Raw genomic sequence first — 15528 nt, forward strand, 5'->3', positions numbered from 1 at the left:
GAGACTCCACTCATGCTCGTGGTGGATTTCAACGTGGAGCTCCCGAACCCAACCAACCAGTCATTCTACCGTTACAATAAGTGCATGGGTCACCCATAAACAACACGTACCGAATGCCCACTACATATGTGACGTGGCGGTGTCATGAACAACGTGTTCAGTATGGCCAATCTAGCCACTTGCAAGTACAGCCGCCCTCAGAATATTTCGGGACACGGAAAATGAGAATAACTTAAATTTTCTCGCTACTTCACCACAGAGTGTGAAATGTTTGTCAGGAATGTGGTCATAGCGCGGAGAAGTATCAACTCTACCTTTCGGTTGAAGGACCTATGCCTAGGCTGTGATGAAATTTAGATTTTACTTGCATCTCATGTACGTGTCGTACTCCAATACGCATAGGCCACTACTATAATTAAAGCATAGCGTCCATGCGGCTGAGAAGCATCAATGTAAATAAAAAAGCACTCAAGAATAGCAGTCAAGAAATAAGAAGTCTTCCGGCACATTTGCCTTGTCTATAGCTTTCGTAAATGATACGCATGACATAAATAATCATCTAAGATAGCTTCTAGTGTTAATTGTTGTGTTCGTACTCGTAGAAGGCTCTTGCTGCCGACACGTTGCCGTCGATGCAGCTGTTGTGCATGGCTTCGTATTCGGAGATAGGCACGTACACCGGCTCTCGGCTTTTGGCTGTGCGCACTGCGATGGTTCTGTCACTCGTGTTGTGGTACAACGAGTACCGCCGGGTCAGCCTCTCATTCACCATGGAGCACAGGTACTGCGCGAAAATGAGATTTGCGGCACATAGTCACTACCGCAGATTTCATCGTGCGAAAAAGAGAATTCTAGATAGTTGCTACGATTACTCCATTGTTTTTGTTACCTTTATTGCGATAGCAATTATATGGACACTCCACGCGTATTTCTGCCACCGTCGTGATGCTCCGAGTATGAAGTCCACGGGCGATAAAATCGTCGCCGCGCGCTATATGCTGTAATGTGCGAGTGAAAGCGTGCGAGCATGAGTGGGCGATCGCGGTTCAATTTCGCGCACGCAATGGCGGGAATCAGTAGGAAGCGCGCCGTCTTCCAGTTGCGCGTTGCACTCCGGAGGGAGGGTTCTACTCCGCGCAGCCCGTGCGGCGGGGCCCGCCCGCCGGGCCGCAAGGCTTCGAGGGTGGATAATGAGATACGCAGCGCGCGCTCTGCCCGGGCGGCTGTATCTTTAAAGCCATCTGCGGCGGGGGCAGAATCCGCCCTGCACTGTGTTTTCGCGGCTTATATCGCGCTGAGGGGGATGGCGGCACGAAGGTCAATTCGGTCGCTGATGCTGCGGCGCTTACTCACAACGTTTTGAGAGCGACTTTCCGCGGTCATCGAGGGAGAAGCATTCTAGTTTGCTTGTGCGCGCGTGACATCATGCTGGTTTATTTAGTCAGTATGCCTGTGATTACAAGTTTATGCGGCCAATTAGTATCCTTACTCCGTATAGCTGTGCGCTAATTTGCTATCGCAATCAATGCTTCGCCTTTCGGGTGAAACGGCTACTTTTCTCGCAGACCCACTGATTAGCTCACTATTGGCGATTCGCGTGCCTGCTTGCGCAATCACAGAAACTAAATTATATATTCTTGAATGGCATATTGAACACATACATACATACACACGTTCCAATGTGCGTGTGTTTTAAGGCTCCCTAATAGCGAAGGTAGTGGTAGGCTGCGCGGTTGCAGAGTGGGAAACTGAACTTGTCGTCTGGTCGAGTCATCGGGTTTAATGTGATAAGCACGACGGCACTATGAGATACTCTAGGTCAGGGCTCCCTGCCCATTTTGTTCACTTGGCACTATTTAGTATGGACCTGTATAATTTGAAATGTCCAGGTTTTCACGGCGTCAGTGTGTTTCTTTAGCTGCCTTTTTATGTGGCACGAGCATCGAGTGACACTCTTGTTTCTTGCGCAGCCCTTCCGGTTCACCTCCAGAGACGTCCGGGGACGAAATTCTAAATAAGTCATGAAAAAATTGAGAAATAACAGTAGAGTACAAAATTCACGGCTTTCATTATAGATATGTAAGAGCATACGGTTAGATAAAAGTTGAGTTACTGAAGTGTCTGAAATAATTACTATTCGGAATCACTGATTACCGGGAACGAAACTTAAAATAAATCAGAAAAAATGTGAAAAATTCATACAGTACAAAATTAATGGGTTTCATTATAGATATTGTAGACTATTGATTCGCTTTCAGCTATTTGACGCCCCGTCGCACATTAGTGGATTGACCCCGAACCTCCACCAATGTGTGACGGGGCGTGAAATAGATGAAAGCGAAACACTATATGTAAACAGAGACTATTTACAGAGATGGCCAAGATGGCTCAACACTCGAAACGTCCCGGTCATCGTCGTCTTCTCCGTTAATCCAAGGAGGTGGCTCGTAACGATGCCATATCAAAGCATAAGTTTAGTTACAAGTTGAGTTACTGAAGTGTCTGGACTAATTAGAATTAGAAATCGCTGAATACCGCACCCCAATTTACAGAATCGTAAACTTTATAGACCCGCCACGTGAGCACCACTTTGGCGAACTTCCTGGAAATCCAGAAGTGGAAAGCGGTAGTAATGACGCCACGCAAGGAGGTGGCATATTAAACCGGCTAACTATTGGAAAACTGTTGCCTGGCATAGACTGAATATCTGCCTAGCAGAGCGCATCTGCGTCACTCCCTCCGCATTCGCTTCTCCTCTCCCGGCGGGCAGCTGCTCGCTCGCTTGCTCGTAACGGCTGCGCTCGCGCCCTCGTCATATGCTCTGACTTCAGCACCGGAGAGGGCGCGTAAGGTGCGCTTCGAGAGCCGCTCGCTAGGAGGCTACGCCCGACCAGGTGGCGCGCGCTGCGCTATGCCTCGCCCTCCCTCGCTCTTCGCCCGCATATCGTGCCAGGGGAAAGATGTTCACCCGCTTGCTCCTCCGAGTTCGGTTCCTGCGTTGTGTTTGCCATGGAAGTGGTGGACAACAAAGCCGCCTGGACAAGCACAGTCTACCCACAAGGAGAAGACCTACAAACGATGGTTCTCTGTGTCTGTGACGTTCTTTTATAACATACACATAAAAGTTAACCTAAACAACACCAACGCCGAGGTGCGAGGGGCACTAAGAGACACCTAAGTGCGAGATTAGGGTCGCCTACGTTTTTTTTTTTTTGTAGTAGAAATATCAGAAGTCACTTGATGCTTTCGAGGGAATTGAAGGGGCGAATGAAATGTTATTTCAGTTGCGGTAAACCTCAGAGACAAAGCTCCCATGCAAATGTTCGATTGGGCTCCTTAAGTTGAAATCATCGTCTGCTTCTTTTGCTTGTTTGTTACTCATTCTTATTAGATAAGTAAATAGGGTAACTAAAGCTCAGCAATGTAGAAGCAGTGGGTGGAGTGTTTCTAATTAAAAAGACTGAGCAGTGCCTGGAAAACAGAGTTACTATGATGATTTCGTGCATAGAAAATATGACACAGGCTGACTATGTTGATTGGATAATATAATTTGCCTTTCGTATACGTGCACTGTCAAAATTACTCTTCATAAAAGCTCTAAATAATTTAAGACACCAAGGGCGCTATAACGTAAAATGATTTGAAACTGTTTTGATTCCAAACTCCTGACATCAAACTTACGCAACCACCGACGCAAGCATCGGGCGGTGGCCCGCAGCGTTGTCTGAATTAACAACCCAATAACATCGTCTACACTTAGCGTTTTTTTTATATAATTGGCTGACAAGAGGCGAGGAGCACACTCTAATGTAGAGGGTTTCGATGGGGCCGATTCAGCACAGTGAAAGTAGATAACCGCATGAAGAGGGTGGTGCCGGCTTCTCCGATGGGTCCGTTTCGCCTTACTTAGCTTGCGGTGGCTGGTCGAAAATCGCGGCGGAGTGCAACGGAAGGATAATGGCACGTACACACTAGCAGCAAAACGCGCACCGCGCGCCGCCGGCGGCAAGACGCGCGCCGCGAAAGCAGAAGCGAAACAGGTTTTTCTTTCCGCGGCAGAGATCGCTAGAGTACTGCACAGGCTTGATTTTTCGGCCCGAGCCCGGCCCGGGCCCGCTTTACGAGGCCCGAGCCCAGCCCGGGCCCGTAATACAAAGCCCGATCCCGGCCCGGGCCCTGGAGTACATGACGGAGACCAGCCCGGGCCCGGCCCGGGCCCGTGGTTCCAAGCCCGGGCCCGACCCGGGCCCGTGTTACTGAGCCCGGGCGCGGCCCGGGCGTTCATTACTAAGCTTAGCTAGGGCCCGCGTGTGCATGACCAGGCCCGGCCTGTAAGAAAAAAAATCTTTTTTTACTTACAGATTGTACCGTATCTGTCAGCCTCACCTTCTCGAGGTTTTCTCAGCTGCAGTATATAAGCAATAAAAGGCCGAAATCTTTGTTTCTCCCACGGGAACATCAGTAATACGGCCCATTGCCTGTGCTACTATTTTTCTGGTGGTGCGCATGCACTTACCTTGATTGGTACGATATGGTTCTGTGATATGTCATTTAGCATGCAAATATACAGGGTGTTTCATTTTAGTTGAACGAAATTTTTCAAGATTGCCTGTCGCAGATAGCACAGTTATAATCCTTGATCTAAACTACTCGATGAGGCGGCCATTACTTCCACGAGAAATAAAAACGCCTAATTGAAGAATTAACATAATTACGCTAATTAACGTTATAATTAATGATTTTATGGCACATCTTTCAATCTACGAATTATAGCCGCCCAGCTCGCAAGGCGTATCCACTTGGAACGAATTCTCAGGACTAAACCAGTTTCGAGATAATTTTTAAAGTGTCCGACGAAATCAATCAAATCAAATCAATTTATTGTCCAGTTTACATGCTGGACGGTCATTTTAGACTAAAAGCTACATATGTAGCTTGACGTGACCCAAAAGACCAGGCAAGGCAATAGTACAGCAAACAGTGTACACACATGCACAATAATTCACATATTTCCAGCTGTCGCTGGAATTCCTCATAGACGAAATAGCTATGAACGGAAAGCCAAAGAATATTTGCGTCACGGCAAGTTAACAGAATTGGAAAAAGTTTTAACAGAATGCATTTTAAACAACACTACAATAATAATACTAGCTATACAAAACAACGCAACACCAGCTATACAACATAGCATGAGACTGAATTTTACAAGATCAACATTTGCTCAGAAAACGAAACAGGATTTACATTATATACTCAGAACCATACACAAAGGCTGAATAATAATCACATCAGATACATTACAAGCGACCAAAGTGTCAGCTGAGTTCTTTCTTACTGAAATTACCGCCATTTTTGTATCTGTTCAAAGTGTATTATAATGTATTACTACACTTTGAACGACACATAGTAATGTATTAACGACTGATGCTTGTAGAGAGTTCTGAAGTATGGAATTCACCATATCTCAGGATTTCTTGTGTTCGCATTAATGGGATGACGCTCTAAGGAGGCTAATTGTTTTATGTAGTTCCAAGCTAATTCTGACATGGACGGCCTAATGAATGGTCAAAACGCCTAATTGAATATTTAACATAATTACGCAAACTAACTTTTTAAATAATTATTTTATGGCACATCTTTCAATCTACGAATTATAGCCGCAGAGTTCGCAAGGCGTATCCACTTGGAACGAATCCTCAGGACTGAACCAGTTTCGAGATATTAATTTTCAAAGTGTCCCACGAAATGCATGGGCGTTCCAGTTAACTTTATGGGGAAAACGCTGTTTTATGCATTGAAGCACAAAAGTAACTGGCCTTAGCGCTAAAATAATGCCATAGTATCGACACTGGTCATAGTGCGATCGCAAAACCGGTAACATGAAAATGGTTTGAGGAGTGGTTCTTTGTATAATTTATTTTTCCTTAGGCGGAAACAATGTTCGTTTTTGCGGAAAAGAAAAAAAATGTGGTTGATCCCTCTTATATAGGAATCGGTATAGAACACGAAAGTGAAACGTGTCTTCACAGAAGTAGTGTAATGTTTATTGCACATTGATATATAATGTCTATTGGTGTTTTGTGGCTAAAGCGCCCTTAGGCGTTGATGCACCCACGCTGACGCCTGGTGGCACGTCTCCTCCATCACGACTACCAACGTCGATGACCATGAGCAACCGTCGTGCATATGGAAGCTGCACTACGCTGCACACGCTAGCACAACGCGAAAGACGAAGCACGTAACTGACACACTAATACAACGCGCAAGACAAAGCACGTAACTGAATCGTCACCGAGTCAAATCAGCGCGTACAGCGCGTCGTAATTGCAGCCTCCGCGATCAACTTCAGAAACATTTTCAGAGCTAATTGCGGAGGCCACGCTCCGCTGTGCTGAGTACGGTGAACGCCACCTAGGTGGCGTTGGTAGTGCTTCTTGATGCCAGCGTCCCTTCGAATGCTGGCATCGAGGCGTCGTAGTACTGAGACCACCGAAGCGTTCACTGTCGGTGCGCGTTAAGGCCGGAATACATGGAGCGAATAACCGGCGTCCGAGCGAAGAACTTCGTCGGGCGGCGAACGTCCGACGGCCGGCGTCAAGAAATTTGCCGTCCGCAGCCGATCTGCCTGTCCAAACATTTTCGTCGGGCGAACGCCGCCGCCGGAAGCGTCTAGCGCGCAGCGGTGGACGACAGCCAATCAGGAGGCACTAGTTCCGGTCGCAATGCATGCTGGTGTTTCGCGCGCGCGCGCCTTTTCGCGTCGTCTGCAATCGCGTTGGTGTTGCCGTGTCTGCATGTCTCTGCACCGATTGAGTAGTTCCTAGTATGATCTCTCAGGAATCGCGTTGTATTTGTACATCCCATATCCGCTGATCTGCGAGGAAACAGACAAGCAGTGCAAGCTCTCTACAACAACCTTCAACAGAAATCTTCTGATCTCAGAGGCCACATGCTGTCGTCATGCCTATCTCCCGACTTCCCCGATAGATGGCGTTGGCATCGGATATTTCTTTCGCTAGGCTTAGACGCGTTCGAAACGAGAAGCGATCTCGAAAACTACTCAAGGTTATCCATAATACTCTGTCGTCGAAGCGGCCTGAGACTAAGCGAAAGCTGTTTACGCAGTCATTTGCTTCCAACTAAGTGAATTCTACAAGGACAACGCCAAATTCAGTTCGAAGCGGGCGGCCGGGACCGCCGCCAACACGGCGGCCAACGCGCGGCGGCGTTCGCCGCATGTATTGCAACACAGCAAACATCCTGCGTCGTGTCGCCGCGTCGTTACTTGACGCGTGAAGTTCGTCGAGAAAGTTCGCTCCATGTATCCCGGGCTTTAGTGTCATAATGCAGTACTTCTCTTTTCTGCTCATAGGCGGCGGCACCGCCCCGAGCAAGAGCGCGGGTACACGGAGGAGTGTTAGATATATAAGGCGCGTCTGTGTAGCTCTCTGCGAATGCGTTTGTGGCGCAATGGGTTAAACGCTCGGCGATCTATCGTCGCGGACCGAGAGGTCGTGGGTTCGATTCCCAAATTTTGCATGTTTGTGGAACTTTTTCTTCTGGTTTCTTTCTTTGTATTATGTTCTATGACGTATTTCCGTGACGGAAATACGTCAGTGAAGTCTTGGTGGACCCCGGAATAAAACACTTTCGTGTTAAAAAATTAGCGTAGCTTGCACTGGCGGCGCAATGCTAAAGAGACAGCGGAGGTGATGGGCACCTAGCTAGTCCTGGCTTTTGGGCTAGACTAAGCACTACCAAGTCATCCCCAGCATTTCCCGGAATTTATTTATTATTGATTGATTTCCGATCAGCTATTGATTGGCTATCGATTGTCTATTGCAAGATATTGGCCACGTATTTGGGATAGGCTAAGCACTACCAAGTCATCTGAACTTATTGATAATTGAGCCATTATCGATTAGTTATTGATTGGCTGTCGATTGGCTATCGTAAGGTATTGGCCACGTATTTGGGCTAGCCTAAGCACTACCAAGTCATCCCCAGCATTTTCAGGAATTTATTGATTATTGATCGATTATCGACTAGCTACTGATTGGCTATCACTTGCCTATCGATAGGCAATTAGTACCCACCATTCTTAGCTAGACTTATCCAGACTCAGCTTCGCTAGTTCACAGGTGTATGTGCCATTGCGCTTGGACCAGTTTCGAGATATTAATTTTCAAAGTGTCCGACGAAATGCATGGGCATTCCAGTTAACTTTTGAGGTTTATGCATTGAAGCACAAAAATAGCGCTAAAATAATGCCGTAGTAGCGACACTGGTAATGGTGTGATCGCAAAAGCGCTAACATGGAAATGGTTTGAGGAGTGGTTCTTTGAACAATTTATTTTTCCTTACGCGGAAACAATGTTCATTTTTGCGGGAAAAAAATTGCGTAGCTTGCACTGGCGGCGCAATGCTAAAGAGACAGCGGAGATGATGGGCACCCTGGCTTGTTGGCTAGGCTAAGCACTACCAAGTCATCCCCAGCATTTTCAGAAATTTATTGATTATTGATCGATTATCTTCTAGCTATTGATTGGATATCAGTTGCCTATCGATAGGCAGTTAGTCCCCAGCATTATTAGCTAGACTTATCCAGGCTCAGCTTCGCTAGTTCACAGGTGTATGTGCCATTGCGCTTGGACCCTCTCGGCACTGCTGCCAGGATCGGCCCACATTTTTGGATTCAGCGGACACATTAGGCCCGGCCTAAACAGTTCCGCTGTTAAAAATGACAACTTCATCTGTTTCACTATTTTCTTTGATAAGATATAGTCATCTGATAAGCTGTACAGTTAAGAGAGCGGTGTGGATCTGAGAACAAACGGGGATAACCGATATTCTAGTTGACATTAAGCTGAAAAAATGGAGCTGGGCAGGCCATGTAATGCGTAGGATGGATAACCGATGGACCATTGGAGCTACAGAATGGATACCAAGAGAAGGGAAGCGCAGTCCAGGACGGCAGAAAACTAGGTGGGGTGATGAAGTTAGGAAATTCGCAGGCGCAATTTGTAATCAGGTAGCTCAAGACAGGGTTAATTGGAGATCGCAGGGAGACGTCTTCGTCCTGCAGTGGACATAAATATACGCTGATGATGATGATGATGGCAGTCGGCGCAATTTGTAATCAGGTAGCTCAAGACAGGGTTAATTGGAGATCGCAGGGAGAGGCCTTCATCCTGCAGTGGACATAAATATAGGCTGATGATGATGATGACAGTCATCTTGCACGTGTCCCTTCAGCGTGGCAGAGAATGCATTCAACCATGCAATGCATAAAGGTCGCGTGTGCTCGAAGGCCTACTTAGGCCCTTCAATGAGCGGGCGTGAGTCTGGCCCGGGCCCATGACTTCAAGCCCGAGTCCGGCCCGGGCCTGCGGCCTCAAGCCCGAGCCCGGCCCGGGCCCGCGGCCTCAAGCCCGAGCCCGGCCCGGGCCCGAGGCTTTAAGCCCGGGCCCGGCCCGAGACTGCCGACAAACGCTTCGGACGGCCCGGCCCGGCCCGCGGGCCGGGCCGGGCCCGTGCAGTGCTCTAGAGATCGCTCCTGTACCGATTTTTTGCGGTGTGCCGGTGCCGCGGATGAAGGAGACCAATGAGAGCGGCCCGCTTCCGTGACGGGCGCGCGGAAAACTGGTACCATGCGGACCCGCCCGACCACTTTTGTCGTACTCGCGTCCGGTAGCAACACTCCATATGCTAGTAGATACAGCGTTCGACCGCTGGCGCCACGCTGCGCCGCTCGCGCGTACCGCGTTTCTAGGGGGTTTCTTTCGCCGATGGCGCTCGAATGCAATCATATGCTTCGCATGAATGCAAGCCTTGAAATCGTGGCTCTTTGGCGGAGTGGTTACGGCGCTCGCTTCGGGGTCATGCGTACGCTGTTTGAATCTCGCCCTGGCTAGAATTTTTTTTCTTAAATCACGCTACCCTTTTTTTTCCTCTCTGTTTGCCAGCGCGGTCGCTTGAACCCCGGTGCCACGGCGGCAGCCCTGGTGCCAGGCGCAGACGCGAAGCGGCGGTCGTTGGGGTGTTGCGGAGCGAAGCGTAGCAAAACCCCAAATAAAAAAATACTGCTCCAGTCAGGTAGACTGTTCCCTCCCTGATAGTGAGATTATATTTGGATCATCAAAACAGTGATGCGTTTATAATACCACCGATCCCAACAGCAGGCTAGTCACCACCAGCCCAGCGTTTTCTCCGTCAACGCCTCCTCCGTTCCAACGGCGGCGGCTAGAAACATGGAACGCGCGAGCGGCGCAGCGTGGCGCCAGCGGTCGAGCGCTGTATCTACTAGCAATTGGAAATACGCCGTCCGCTATTAGCCGGAAACTCGTTTCGCACTATCATCTGCACGCGTCAGCTCCCGGATGGTTCGAGAAGGGGGGAGGAGTCTATGCTGTCACGTGACTGACGCAGCGGCGCGCCGCCGGTTGGTGTGGTCGCTCTGCCGCAGCTTCGTTTTGCCGCCGGCGGCGCGCCGCGCGCGTTTTGCCGCTAGTGTGTACGTGCCATAAGAATGCCGCTAAAATGGATCCTGAGCAAGAAATAGTTGGCAGGGCGATGTCGTATGCATGCCGATAGGGCTCGATAAAACTTTACTGCCACGCAAAAAGGTTTATCATGCGCAAATAAATACATGCTCACCGGCAGGTGCGAGTAGCGAGGGCCTGAGCGATCGGCGGGCAGCCATCTTCTATTCCTTTCGGAACGGGTCAGTCTGTGGCTATTCAGAAACATTTGCAGTTTTGTTCGGCATAAGAATGCATTGTTTCGCGTACACGTCACTTTGACGTGTGAGTTTTCGCGGTTTTGTGAGGTCGCGTGGCAGACAGGCGAAGTGGGCGTAGCCAGAAAACATTGGACCAATAGCAGAGGGTTAATGGTGAAAAGGAGTCGAATAAGGAATGATTATTTTTCTTTTGTGCGGTTTAATCATGCATAATCAGTGTGTACACGTTATATCAGATGGGGAGCTATCACGGTTTTCGTGACGTCGCGTGACAGACAGGCGAAGTTGGCAGTGGCCCGAAAATGTTTTGATCAATCGTTGAGGCTGATTATAGAAATGGGAAGCAAAACAGTTTGGAATTATTTTGAGAAAATTGAGAAAATTGGGATTTCGGTGCCTCGTTGGGTGAGCCTTCCACAGTGAACTTCAAAGCCGACCTGGATGGGGGGGGGGGGGGGGAGCTCTGTTATAATTGGGTGGCAGTGATGGACAGCGCATCTTCTTCATTGTTGGTCCTAAGGGTTTTCGTACCCCAAGACAAGTGTGCCATATGCCAGAACCCGACTCAGTACGGTGTGATATTGACAATGTCCGATTTTTCATGGTTTCTTCTCCTGGTGCGTTTTAAAGCGAAGCTTTCTATGTCTCATTGATTCGCCCGTGAGCGCCGAAAACGCACTGCCGGAAAGCCCACTTACACAATGGAACTATCTGCGCATCTGCGCACACAGTCGTAGAACACCACAGTTTACGTTCACAGTTGACCAATAAGAAAAATGGGAACTGCAACGCCCTGGCTAACCAGATAAACAGTATATATCTGCATTGCATTACGGGCGTCACGCAATGCATTCCCGGCCGTCACCATGGGTAGGCCGCTGGTGCAGCGCTCGGCAGAAGAAGAGGCTGCCGTACGCGAACGTAAGCGCGAGCGCGATCGTGCCCGTAAGGCCGATCCCGTGTATCGGCAACCGCATGCCGTTCGGGAAAATCTGAATGTGTGAGTGTAATCAACAGCTACATGATCTAAAATAAAGGCTATGCAACTTAACGAAGTGAGTCTTCATTCAACTTCAACGTTGAGAAAATACAATTCTAAACAAGCAATCAAATCAAATATGCATCGCATCGGGTCGCTCAGCATTTCTTGAGTTCGTTGCGTGGTCGTAGGCTTTGGACTTTCACTTTGTTCAGTTTACATGTGTGAAAGCTTCGCGTTCAACCATCTTTCTTTAAGAAAGGGGCTTTTGATTTTTCTGTACCTCTTTAGAGGAGTCACTATCATCATTCGACGAGACTGCACTCGTTCTCTTCTGGGAAGCCGCCATGGGAAGTCGCATGCCAGCATCGACAGCTTTTCGCCCGAGATGCTCTCTTTATTTTCTGAACTAGTCTCAGCGCCTATAGTGTCAGCAATAGTGGAAGCACAAATAAATAGAAGAAATGCCACATTAGCAATATGCCTATTGCTTGAATCACGACTTGAGGTGAGTGAATCTCTTGAAAATCTGGCCTATGGTGCACTATTGAGTGTCAAAAAAGTTTCTCGTCCGTTAGGCGGAATACGTCGTCGACCTGGTCATGGCCTATGTTTTCTAGATGCCTTAGAAAGTGATGATATTCAAGTATCTGTCCGCTTCCATCGCCAAACCAACTTCGTCGCAGCGCTGACATCTGCCATAGAAATTGAAACCACAGCAGCAGCACCCTGTTAAGATTTTTAGTTTTCCGAAATACTTGTTTCCCCACGAGCGACTTTGCGACAAAACTGCTTTCGCGAAGCCAGCGGACACGTACTTGAATATCAGAATTTTGAAAGGCATCTATAAAAAGAGGTCCTGACGACGTCACGACGACATCCGGGTAATGGTCGAAATGCTTTTCCAACATTAAATAGTACATTTTAAGCCAGATTTTAAAGAGTTTCACAAGCCTGAAGGTCTGAATAGTGCAATCGACTAACTCCAAATGTAGTCTGTCTTCAAGTTCGGTAACCCTCGACGTCCCTTTGACGACTTGCCAAAACCCCCTGCATCTCCTGTAGGTGAGCCATACGTTCCTCATTCTAAGAATTATCGACGCCAAGTATGACTGTAACCGCCCTGCCGTTTTCCGCTTGCGTCAATCGGTTTCGTAGATGCTTTTCTAGGCTAACGGTGAGCATTCCTGGCCTTAGCCATAGCCTCCTATATTTTTTCATGCCCGCCGAGTGGCGAGCGGAGCAAGGCGCTCCGCCCGTACCTTCTAGTTCATGCGCTCGCCACCACGCCGCGCTGCCACCGCAGGACCCGATGAAATCCCAATACAGCTAATCAAAAACCTCGATCCAAAAAGCAAGGCACTGCTGACTAATCCCATAGAGCAAGTGATTAGAACAAAGAATGTTCCCGTTGGATGGCGTGAAAGCAAGATGAATCTCATCTACAATGAAAAAGGAGATAAGGATAAGACGAGCTCGTACAGGCCAGTTACAGTAACGTCGGTGATATATAGAATGGTAATGCAAGCCATAAAATTAGAACTGTCGAAGTGGGTGGAGGAAAACGGTGTATTGGGGGAACTACAGAATGGGTTCAGGCCAGGCAGACGCTTAGAAGACCATATGTTTGTACTAACTCAGTGCATGGAGATTTCAGTAGCTCAGAAAAGACCTTTATGGGTAGCATTTTTAGATATTAAAGGAGCTTATGACAACGTAGACAGGGAATTGTTGAGGGATATTCTTTAATACGAAGGCATAGATGACGATTTCGTGGAGCTGCTGAGGGAGATATATTGAGACAACCAAGTACAAGTGGCATGGGAAGGCCGAAAAGGAAATGAAATGGTGGGAATTCACCAAGTATTGAAGCAAGCATGCCCTCTGTCACCATTGTTGTTCACGCTTTACGTCAAGGGCATAGAAAGACGACTGGAAAACAGCGAATTAGGTTTTGATTTATCCTACATGCGTAATGGACAAATGGTGCAACAGAAGGTCCCTGGATTGATGTACGCAGACGACATTGTGCTACTAGCGGACAATAAAAAAGATTTACAGATACTTGCGAATATCTGTGGGAACGCAGCGACAAATTTAGGCCTTAAGTTTAGCACAGAGAAATCAGGGATTATGATCTTTAATGAACACACGAGTAACTTCGTGGTGTCAATTCAACAGCAAGTAATACCCATAGTGAAGCAATATAAGTACCTCGGCGTACACATAAACGAAGGAAAGAATTACTCAAGCAACCACCAAGATAATCTGAAAATAAAGGGGAAGCGGAATGCAGCATAAATGAAACACAGAGCACTGTGGGGCCACAATAAGTATGAGGTGGTGCGTGGAATCTGGAAAGGAGTAATGGTGCCAGCGCTAACATTCGCAAATGCCATTATATGCTTAAAATCGGATATATTGGCGGGTTTGGAAGTTAACCAAAGATCAGTAGGCCGGTTGGCTTTGGGAGCACACGGTAGTACGACAAATGAGGCAGTGCATGGAGACATGGGTTGGGCCTCTTTTGAAGTCAGAGAAGCACAAAGCAAAATTAGTTTTGAAGAAAGGCTCAGGAACATGGATGAAAATAAATGGGCGGCTAAAGCGCACAAGTATCTCTACATGAAAAGCGTGGACACAGAATGGAGGAAGAGGTCAAGGAAGTTGGCAACCAAGTACAGGATAATCGAAACTGTAAATAGACAACCAGGGGTCATCAGAAAGAAAGTGAGAGAAATAGAGACCGTGAAATGGATGCAAAGAATGGAAACGAAAAGGACAATGGAGATTTACAAGAATGAGAAGAAATAAATTAGAAGGGAAAATCTGTCCGATAACACAAAGGGCAGTGCCTTGCTATTTGAGGCTCGAGCCGGTTGCCTAAGGACGAAAACATATCGGAACAAATATTCGGAACTAGATGAGACATGTGTATGCTGCAGTAAAGATCCAGAGACCACTCAGCACATCCTAATGGAATGTGACGGGATCCACCCAGCGAGAACCGTAGGTAACGTGCAACTCCCAGAAACGCTTGGGTTTAAAGTGGAAGGAAACATAAACAGATCAGCCGTAGAGATCAGCAAGAGACGATTAGAGTACTGGTGGAAAAAAAGCAGGGAAAAGATGGATACGACCTGATCTCTTAAAATCATAGGCAGCGGTACAAGCTAAATTTTTGAAAAAGATAATGAGAGGGGGGGGGGGGTATACAAAAATGCTAGATAAAGAACATGTGTAGTATACCTGATTAAATCAAGCAGGCTAGGTGACTATTTGTCGCCACCCCGTTTCAAAGGGGATGCCAATAAATCATCATCATCATCATCATCATCATCATCATCATCATCATCGAGTCCCAGAGCAGACGACGCGACTACGCTGTTGCGCGCGTGCGTGTGGAGAGAAACTTGCGCTCGTATTAGGGATGGAGCTGTGAAATAAATGCGCAGGTTGCACTGGTGTTTGTTCATGATGTACAGGGGTGATGGGAAGAAACGCAAACAGTGCGGCGCGATGTTTTCATCCTGCTGCAACCTGCATGGTGGGAATAATAAGATGCTAGAGTAGTTTTATTCTAGTGGCTTCTAGTTGTCATGCAGGCTACAACCACTCGAAAAGAAATGCGAAATATCACAGAATGTAGGTGCCGCAGTGTTCGCGTTTCTTTCCATCCCCACAGTACATTGAAAGCAAGCAACACGAGACATATTGTGAAAACTGGACCTTTCCCTTAGGCCCCCAGCTGTGAGATCAAGCTCACAGTTTCAGGGTTTTCCGTGACAGGGCTTTATTGCGAACAACT

General features: G+C 47.7%; 1 protein-coding gene across 1 annotated transcript in view; it reads right to left on the reverse strand.

Moving 5' to 3' along the window:
- Positions 1-577: 577 nt before the first annotated feature.
- LOC125943457 (sodium-dependent proline transporter-like) overlaps positions 578-15528 on the reverse strand; it is a 45055-nt gene continuing 30104 nt past the window's right edge. The window contains exon 4 of the mRNA XM_049662783.1: positions 578-784. Coding sequence (XP_049518740.1) covers positions 578-784 — 207 coding nt within the window. The remainder of the gene's footprint in view (positions 785-15528) is intronic.

The sequence above is a fragment of the Dermacentor silvarum genome, chromosome 2 (genome assembly GCF_013339745.2).
Source record: "Dermacentor silvarum isolate Dsil-2018 chromosome 2, BIME_Dsil_1.4, whole genome shotgun sequence".
NCBI lineage: Eukaryota > Metazoa > Arthropoda > Arachnida > Ixodida > Ixodidae > Dermacentor > Dermacentor silvarum.